At 41.9% G+C, this 9,453-nt stretch overlaps 1 protein-coding gene across 2 annotated transcripts in view; it reads right to left on the minus strand.

The window, feature by feature from the left end:
• LOC115131327 (protein NDRG1-like) overlaps nucleotides 1-9,453 on the minus strand; it is a 31,107-nt gene that overhangs the window by 6,197 nt on the left and 15,457 nt on the right. The window contains exons 2-6 of one of the 2 annotated variants that reach the window (XM_029662944.1): nucleotides 4,847-4,921; nucleotides 4,496-4,531; nucleotides 1,474-1,579; nucleotides 998-1,118; nucleotides 405-467 (exon numbers count right to left, since the gene is read on the minus strand). In XM_029662944.1, coding sequence (XP_029518804.1) covers nucleotides 405-467; nucleotides 998-1,118; nucleotides 1,474-1,579; nucleotides 4,496-4,531; nucleotides 4,847-4,903 — 383 coding nt within the window. In that variant the 5' untranslated portion in view covers nucleotides 4,904-4,921. Of the gene's footprint in view, nucleotides 1-404; nucleotides 468-997; nucleotides 1,119-1,473; nucleotides 1,580-2,539; nucleotides 3,884-4,495; nucleotides 4,532-4,846; nucleotides 4,922-9,453 lie in introns of those variants that run through there. The other variant, XM_029662945.2, reaches the window with a different exon arrangement.

The following is a 9,453-nucleotide window of genomic DNA, read 5'->3' on the forward strand; positions in this document are numbered from 1 at the left end:
GTGTGGATTAATTGTCGGAGTAGAGGACCTTGTGCATTTCAGGTCAAATAACAACCCAATGATTATATCCCAGGACAAATGAGCTAGTAACAGCAAGCTAGCTAGCTAAATTGCCATAAATGTTTAATGCTTTTCAACCTGTCCCCAAACTAATATAGTTGGTTCAGAGTTCATTTTGATATTTCAACCTACGTGTCCTGATCGCATCTGGTGTGGGTGGACAAAAGCAACCTACGTGTCCTGATCGCATCTGGTGTGGGTGGACAAAAGCAACATGCGCATGAGCGGTCTGGTCAGCATTTGAGCCCTATGGACTGGGGTTCAAATGTATGAGGATAAATATATTTCATAATGAAAATATTGGATCGATTTCTAAATCTTATAAAGTCCTTGTTTGGACTTACCCAAAATGCTTGAGGACCAGGGGGAGGGACTCAGACAGCTGATCCATGGAGGGGTACTCGTACCTGGAGACAAAACAACAACCGTCAGGGTTAAAGTACTTCCATTATCAACACTTTACAGTGCTTCTTATCACTGCCCTCCATATCTCTATTCCATCAACAGCCTCATACTGCTTTCTCATATCCTTTCTTTACTTTGATCATCTCTCCTATTCAGATCAATGGGGATCTGGACTCAAGATGCAGACGATCATAAAAAGGAAGCACCAGAGCAATCAGGTAAAAAACTATATTCACCTAACATGCAAATGATTTATCAAGAGATCTGTGTAAATGGGCCACAACAGATCTAGATGCTACAGTACAGAGGTCAAAGGGTGACAGACGAACAGGCTGGCTTACATTTGGTGCAAAGGCGGTGAGGTCTAGGGTGGTCAAGTGGTCTAAGTCAATGCCTCCAGAACTCATACCGCTGCAGCATGGGTTTGAATACGGCCCAGTGCCATTTCAACCCACTCTCCTCCTCCTTTCCTCTTTACATCTGTCCTATCCAATCAACAACAAATAAGATAAGGCTAGGTGACTGGGCTCACCCAGTAGAGAAAGTGTTGGCCCCCTCGTGCTGCCCAGGGGCATCGACGTGGCACACAGCAAAGTGCTGCGTGATCTCCTGCATGTCCTCATGCTGGAACATGGAGTCAAAGCACGTCTTGTCTGAAACATGGAGATCCGGTACAGGATGTTAGTGATGAGGCTGGATCTCACATGATTTGTGGATGTAAAATGTCTATCACGGTGGCCATTGTGTGCTTCTTCTCAACTTTCAAATGTATCTATTTATTTAAATGTTCATCTTTATTCAGACAGGTAAGTCATTAAGAATCAATTATCTTTTACAAATGAAGTAAATTCACTTTTCATGATGTTGACTAGCCGTTATAGTCAACGAATAGACGTTCTCATTCTTAAACGTAACAATACCAAGGTGCATGGGGACATTAGTCTTACATTGAGGGGTGACATCAAATCCATTAACTAGGATGGGATGAATGAAGCAAATGGGGCTTACGGTTCAGTCCAATGTCATGGAAGGTGAGGATGACGGGCCGGTCTCCTTTGGGTATCCCCTTCATGGTGCAGTGGATCCTTCCATGGGGAGTCTCTACATCGTGCTCCTAAAGATGGAATAAACCACGGTTAGTAAATAGGGGTAAATAGGGGTAAATTACTGGCCCAACGCTCTAACCACTAGGCTACCTGCTGCCCCTTATTCAGAGTGAACTTTAAGTCTGTTTGGATGTATTCTGATTGCAATGTGTTGTGTTGGAGAAAATACATGCAGCCCAAGTTAAAAACAAGTGATTCTGAAGGGCAATTTTTAGTTAATATAGTGCTGTATATATATATTAACTATTCAAACATAACAACAACAACTAAAAATTGCCCTTCAGAATCACTTGTTTTTAACTTGGGCTGCATGTATTTTCTCCAACACAACACATTGCAATCAGAATACATCCAAACAGACTTAAAGTTCACTCTGAATAAGGGGCAGCAGGTAGCCTAGTGGTTAGAGCGTTGGGCCAGTAACCGAAAGGTCTCTGGATCAAATCCCTGAGCTGACAAGGTCAAAATCTGTTCGTCTTTCCCCTGAACAAGGCAGTTAACCCACTGTTCTCCGTTAGGCCGTCATTGTAAATAAGAATTTGTTCTCAACTGACTTGCCTAGTTAAATAATAAAAACATGATCAATTACCAAAATGTGAAGGGTTCATCAGAAAGTTCCATTGAAAACAAATGTATCCAACTTTCAGTGAAACAAAATGTAAAGGCTCATGCAAAAGCAGTTATCTTTTCTGCATTCAGTATCTTCAGTACATTCTGTTTCTCAAGGAGTCATCAACCAGAGCATCTGGCAATAATGTTTTAACAATGACCAACAATAGGATTCAATTCCACATGATTTCTGACTGATGCGTATTACTTCCAAAGTCCACCATGTTTTTCACAATCAGATTGTTTATTTCAATCCCACAATAGTACAGAAGAAAATATAAAGGTAAACAAGCCCAAGACGGCCTATCAAAGCACACCATCAACTACTCCATAACAGACAGAGATCCAACAGTACTTACAGAGGTTTCAATCTCAGCAACAACACTCTCCATGTCCGAATCCCCCTCAAGAACCATGTTTCCTAGTGGCTCTTGGTCACCTGTACTGAGTAGTAAACGGAGGTAGTGCTCTGAGCTATAGATCCAATTGAAGGTAAGCTTCGTAAAAGTGCTTTATGAGGGGACTTGTCTGAGGGTTGTGTTTTATACCCCTGGTACTTACTACTCTGCATAAGCCCTGGCCTCCCATGGTGCTTTGCAAGGTGGTCAAAACAAGATAATTCTAGCTGAAGAGATCCCTAAATTGGATCAGCACAATGTCCGAAAGTGGGACAGCATGGGATATTTAATGAGGACTAGTGCAAAGTGAAGAGTAAGCAAGCCATCAGATCAGAGGGAATACAGTATAAAAGAGCAATGAATAACTTAACCCAGTTGCCAAAATATCCTCATTTGATGACATATCAGGCAGTCAAGAAAGAGAAAAATAAAGGCATTTTTTGTAATAGCACTGTGGCATAATCACATCTGAAGCCTTTATGGTGTTTTAAGTCGTTCTGTTAGGTATGTCTGTGTGGCAATGTTTCAATAGATTGAAAACTAACTCAGTATCGTTATGAGATACCGTACAAATACATTGTTTCATATCTCAATGTTATCAGTGTGGGGAGATTATCTTTAGTCTACTATTCCAAAGATAAGATAGACTATTGGCTCCTAGGTGCAATTTTGTTTGCGGCACGTTCAATTTCATAGGCCCAGCCTACTGATACTGCAAGTCTGAGTGGTTACCAATAAAATAATATTACCAGTGGAGTAGGGGAGGAATCCTGGCGTCATAAACCCCATACACTGACCAAAACAACTCTTACAAGGAAGGTAGTTGGGTCCAGGTTAAGACCCTGAGGAGTTCTGTCCCAAATGGCAACCTATCCCCTACATAGTGCACACATTTTTACCAAATGAATTTGGGCTCTGGTCAAAAGTAGTACACTGCGTAGGGAATATGTTGCCATTCGGGACGCAATAAGAGTCAACGATGTAGTCAAATCCAGTTCAACCAAGGCTTCCCTCCAGGTTCACATAACCTATGTACATGACCGGAGGTAAACATCTGACGGCCGTGTCGTCTAGGTAACCACGGCTTATTTGGTGGCAGTTTGATATAGACACATGCTGAGCTAATCTCATTGAGCTAGCTAGAGGAGGGGGGAGAGGAGAAAGGAGGAGGAGGGATACATGTGTAACTTGTGTGCTTGAGCTTAAGGGGGAGGGGAGGCAGCCTGGGAACGGGACAGGTGGCTGAGGTGTCCCTCCTCTACCTACGTCAGTAGGGCTCTAAGACACAAAGCGATATTAAACGCTTGCCCTGGAAACCTAAGTTGACTAATCCCAGCAGGCGTGAGGGTCGGTTTGCACGAGATGGTTAGCTGCAGGCAAAATCCCTCTGCCACCTCTGAAACTTCTCAGGTCAACATGCAGTATAATCAGTTTCAGGATATTGGCATGTGGTAGGATGTTTATAAGGTACTTTGACAAGTTAAGAATGAAAGCATTGATTGTTAGGTAGTGGGTTCCCAGTGGTGCAGTCCACGGTCCTGGATGTATGTCGTTGGTATGCAGTAGGTATGCTGCTGGCTGTATGTCAAGTCAACATACACATTCATACTACAGTGTGCTCAAAAAGATACTTTTCCCTCTTTAGATTACACAAAGGGCTACAGATAAAACATTAGTGCAGTAGTCATCTAACGTCATCTGTCAGTATCAAAGAGACCTAAATATGTATGCAAAACTTCCACCAGAAACACCTAAGTACTGCAAGATGATTCATCAATAATTTTCCTTTCACATCACTGAAATATCCCAACCTAATCCATGTGGACATTAATCTGACTACTCTACACTGAAACCTGTGGATTATGTCAACATTTGTAGCTTTTGATGGATATCTACGTGTGCACCATAGGGACATACCTTTATCACAAGTTGCGCAACAGCTGCTCTCAACCCCTAGAAATGACAGAGACAAGTTATAGAGAGTGAAGTTTTGCCAATAAGATAGGATGAAATAGAGAATATAAGTAATTGTCCTATGGGCTGCATTGTGTTTTAAATATGAAGAAAGGTATCCATAAAGGACCAGTATCACGATATAGTAAAAACATTTCAGACTGTTCCTGACAGCTAAACAGTCAGCATTTATCTATGGAGTTCAGTTGTCATATAACGAAGTTTAAACAACATTTTGCTCAGACAAATAAACCATTGTCTATAGTACATGCAAATCAAATGTATGATCATACAAATGATCATGAGTTTACTTACTGGCAATTCCCTGTCAACAAGCAGGGGTGCTTTTGGTAAAACTTGGATGTCATCCATGTCTTTCAGTTGAAGAAGCTGAGAGAGACAGAGACAGAGAGAGCAGAGAGAGAGAGAGAGAGAGAGACAGAGACAGAGACAGAGACAGAGAGAGAGAGAGAGAGAGAGAGAGAGAGAGAGAGAGAGAGAGAGAGAGAGAGAGAGGACTGTTCATTTAGATATACGCCGACTGCTTCAACCAGTGGTGGAGCGTTCCTCCGTGTTTGAGAGGAAGTTTCATTTAACAAAACACACATACCTTCCTGATCCCTGTACATTTTGTTTTGATATCATGTTATTACGTTAATTTTTTATTTCACCTTTATTTAACCAGGTAGGCAAGTTGAGAATAAGTTCTCATTTACAATTGCGACCTGGCCAAGTTAAAGCAAAGCAGTTCGACACATACAACAACACAGAGTTACACATGGAGTAAAACAAACATAGTCAATAATACAATAGAAAAATAAGTCTATATACAATGTGAGCAAATGAGGTGAGATAAGGGAGGTAAAGGCAAAAAAAGGCCATGGTGGCGAAGTAAATACAATATAGCAAGTAAAACACTGGAATGGTAGATTTGTAGTGGAAGAATGTGCAAAGTAGAGACAGAAATAATGGGGTGCAAAGGAGCAAAATAAATACAGTAGGGGGAGAGGTAGTTGTTTGGGCTAAATTATAGATGGGTTATGTACAGGTGCAGTAATCTGTGAGCTGCTCTGACAGCTGGTGCTTAAAGCTAGTGAGGGAGATAAGTGTTTCCAGTTTCAGAGATTTTTGTAGTTGGTTCCAGTCATTGGCACCAGAGAACTGGAAGGAGAGGCGGCCAAAGTAGGAATTGGTTTTGGGGGTGACCAGAGATACATACCTGCTGGAGCGCGTGCTACATGTGGGTGCTGCTATCGTGACCAGCGAGCTGAGATACTACCCCCCGACTTTACCTAGCAGGGTCTTGTAGATGACCTGGAGCTAGTGGGTTTGGCGACGAGTATGAAGCGAGGGCCAGCCAACGAGAGCGTACAGGTCACAGTGGTGGGTAGTATATGGGGCTTTGGTGTCAAAACAGATGGCACTGTGATAGACTGCATCCAATTTATTGAGGAGGGTATTGGAGGCTATTTTGTAAATGACATCGCCAAACTTAAGTTAACACTGAGAAAACAAGACTCTCGTTCAACAGTGCATTTGAGTATTTTCTGATATATTCAATATTCAACTACTTGTCTTTTCAAGTAATATCTAAAAACTTACTTTGAAATAATTGAAAAGTTATTACAAATATATTGTTTTTAATGTATAGTATTTGAACCCAGGTCTGGATCGTATAGGTACCATGCTTTCCTTCCCAACCTTTGTATGATACTTCTACGGATCTAAACATCTCCAAAACAACTTGAAGAAGGGAACTCCTCAAGTGTTTGACAGGTGGTTTCCAGGAGTTGTTTACCAGGAGTTGTTTACCAGGAGTTGTTTGCCAACCTTCCACTGCTATGACCACCTGATTTTTACACAAAGGAATGACAGATGACTAAAACACAAACATCCATGTTGCCCTCTTGTAGGGATTGATGTATGACACTGTTTTAAGACGAGAACACAGCAGTAGACCAGGCCCTAGCTACAGCTACAGTTTTCAAAGCATTTTAAACCAGAATGAACTCAAATGAGAGTCGACAGAGGTAGGGAGTGGGCGAAAAATTAAATCAAGCTGCTGTCTAGAGATCATGCTGCTGTGAACCATGATGCTAATTTGGTGGGATTGTGTGGGCTCTGCTGTGCATGCAAATCAAATCAGATGGTAAACAGACAGGGCCTTTGTGTCCAGCAAGGCCAAGGCAGGACAAGCAGTCGAGGCAGGGCGGGCAGGCAGGCGAGGCTGGTAAAGGAGTCAGGCTCTTCCTCCGTGGTGGGCTTACTGGGCTTGGCCAACACACAAGAAGCTACTGACACTGCACAGCTTCCATAGCTCCCTTCACACACAAACACAGTACACTCTCTCTCTCTCGCTTCCTGCCTCACACCATATTCCTGTGTCTCACTCTCTCCGCTGTACAGCCATAACAATATCCTTTGGATCTGATCTATGTACAGGTTTGAGATGTGCCTCTCCATGGTAATTTTTAAAGGAAGAGATTAATTTAACACAGATTTTTGGGTGTCTGGGCAGGCTTCCATCAGAACAGCATCCGGACTCTACGGCTACATCACAAATGGCACGCTATTCGGCCTAGAGCATTACATAGGGAACAGAGTGCAATGTGGGAGGCAGACCATAACAGAAGCCTCTGCCAAGCCTCACAATAGTGCAGAGAGGAAGAGGCGTATCAATCAAAACATTTTTCAGATGTGTTTTTTTAAAGACATGATGCCTTCCAAACCCTTCGTTGGAGAAACTGTTCGCCGTTTCCCACTGAAATTCAAACCTTCTATTCAATCCAACCATGTGAGAGAAGTTACACAAGCCAACATAATCTGGAAATGTTGATAAAAAACTGTTTTGTATTTATAGCAGCGCAGTTAATCCTACTGGTGTTAAAGAGGCTAGTCGTGATCTTGAAACCCATGTCTGTATTTTCAAACCTTCTGTTTTGGTTTCAAACTATGGCCAAGTAAACCAAACACCATTAAACCCAAACCAGTTTCCAGACCTGTAGATAGTCTTGGTGCTGAATAGGCAGTTTGAGACAACTAGGCCAAATGTTGTTTACAAACTAGGATGCCCTTTTGACTCTCCTAAGCTAATCTTTTACCTGGCGGTATAAAAAAAAATCCTCTCAGGACATCAGTAATACCTCACGAGTACAGAACATGTTCACTCTTGCTCTCCTTCTCTGCCCCCTCCCTCTCGGTGTCTAAGGAAATTATCACTCTCTTCCTTGCTATATACAGTGGCTTGCGAAAGTATTCACCCCCTTGGCATTTATCCTATTATGTTGCCTTACAACCTGGAATGAAAATTTAGGGGTGTTTGTATCATTTGACTTACACAACATGCCTACCACATTGAATATGCAAAATATTTTCTCTTGTGAAACAAGACAAAAAAAGCCAACTTGAACATGCATAACTATTCACCCCCCCAAAGTCAATACTTGGTAGAGCCACCTTTTGCAGCAATTACAAGCTGCAAGTCTCTTGGGATATGTCTCTATAAGCTTGGCACTGGGATTTTTGCCCATTCTTCAAGGCAAAACTGCTCCAACTCCTGCAAGTTGGATGGGTTCCACTGGCGTACCACAATCTGCAAGTCATACCACAGATTCTCAATTGGATTGAGGTCTGGGCTTTGACTAGGCCATTCCAAGACATTTAAATGTTTCCCCTTTAACCACTCGAGTGTTGCTTTAGCAGTATGCTTAGGGTCATTGTCCTGCTGGAAGGTGAACCCCCATCCCCAACCCGCGTCTCAAATCTCTGGAAGACTGAAACAGGATTCCTCAAGAATTGACCTGTATTTAGTGCCATCGATCATTTCTTCAATTCTGACCAGTTTCTCAGTCCCTGCCGATGAAAAACATCCCCACAGCATGGGATGGTGTTCTTGAGGTGATGCAAGGTGTTGGGTTTGCACCAGACATGGTGTTTTCCTTGATGGCCAAAAAGCTCAATTTTAGTCTCATCTGACCAGAGTTCCTTCTTCCATATGTTTGGGGAGTCTCCCACATGCCTTTTGGTGAACACCAAACATGTTTGCTTATTTTTTTATTTAAGCAATGGCTTTTTTTCTGGCCACTCTTCTATAAAGTCCAGCTCTGTGGAGTGTACGGCTTAAAGTGGTCCTATGGACAGATACTCCAATCTCCGCTGTGGAGCTTTGCAGCTCCTTCAGGGTTATCTCTGTTGCCTTTCTGACTAATGCCTTCGTTGCATGGTCCGTGGGTTTTTTAAAACAAGTTTTTTTTTTCCATTTCACTTCACCAATTTGGACTATTTTGTGTACGTCCATTACATGAAATCCATCTAAAAATCCATTTAAATTTCAGGTTTTAATGCAACAAAATAGGAAAAACGTCAATTGGGGTGAATACTTTTGCAAGGCACTGTATCTACAGTACCAGTCAGACGTTTAGACACACATACTCATTCAAGGATTTTTCTTTATTTTTTACAATTTTCTACATTGTAGAATAAAATAGTGAAGATATCAAAACCAGGAAATAACACATGTTGACTCATGTAGTAAGAAAAAAAAGAGTTAAACAAATATATTTTATATTTGAGATTCTTCAAAGCAGCCACCCTTTGCCTTGATGACAGCTTTGCACACTCTTGGCATTCTCTCAACCAGATTCATGAGGTAGTCACCTGGAATGCATTTCAATTAACAGGTGCCTTGTTAAAAGTTCATTTGTAGAATTTCTTTCCTTCTTAATGTGTTTCAGCCAATCAGTTGTGTTGTGACAATGTAGGGGGGTATACAGAAGATAGCCCTATTTGGTAAAAGACCAAGTCCATATTATGGCAAGAACAGCTTAAATAAGCAAAGGGTGCAGTCGCAAATACCCTGAAGCGCTATGATGAAACTGTCTCTCATTAGGAGCGCCATAGGAAAGTAAGTTACCTTTGCTGCA

Source organism: Oncorhynchus nerka, linkage group LG7, assembly GCF_034236695.1.
Source record: "Oncorhynchus nerka isolate Pitt River linkage group LG7, Oner_Uvic_2.0, whole genome shotgun sequence".
NCBI classification, from domain to species: domain Eukaryota; kingdom Metazoa; phylum Chordata; class Actinopteri; order Salmoniformes; family Salmonidae; genus Oncorhynchus; species Oncorhynchus nerka.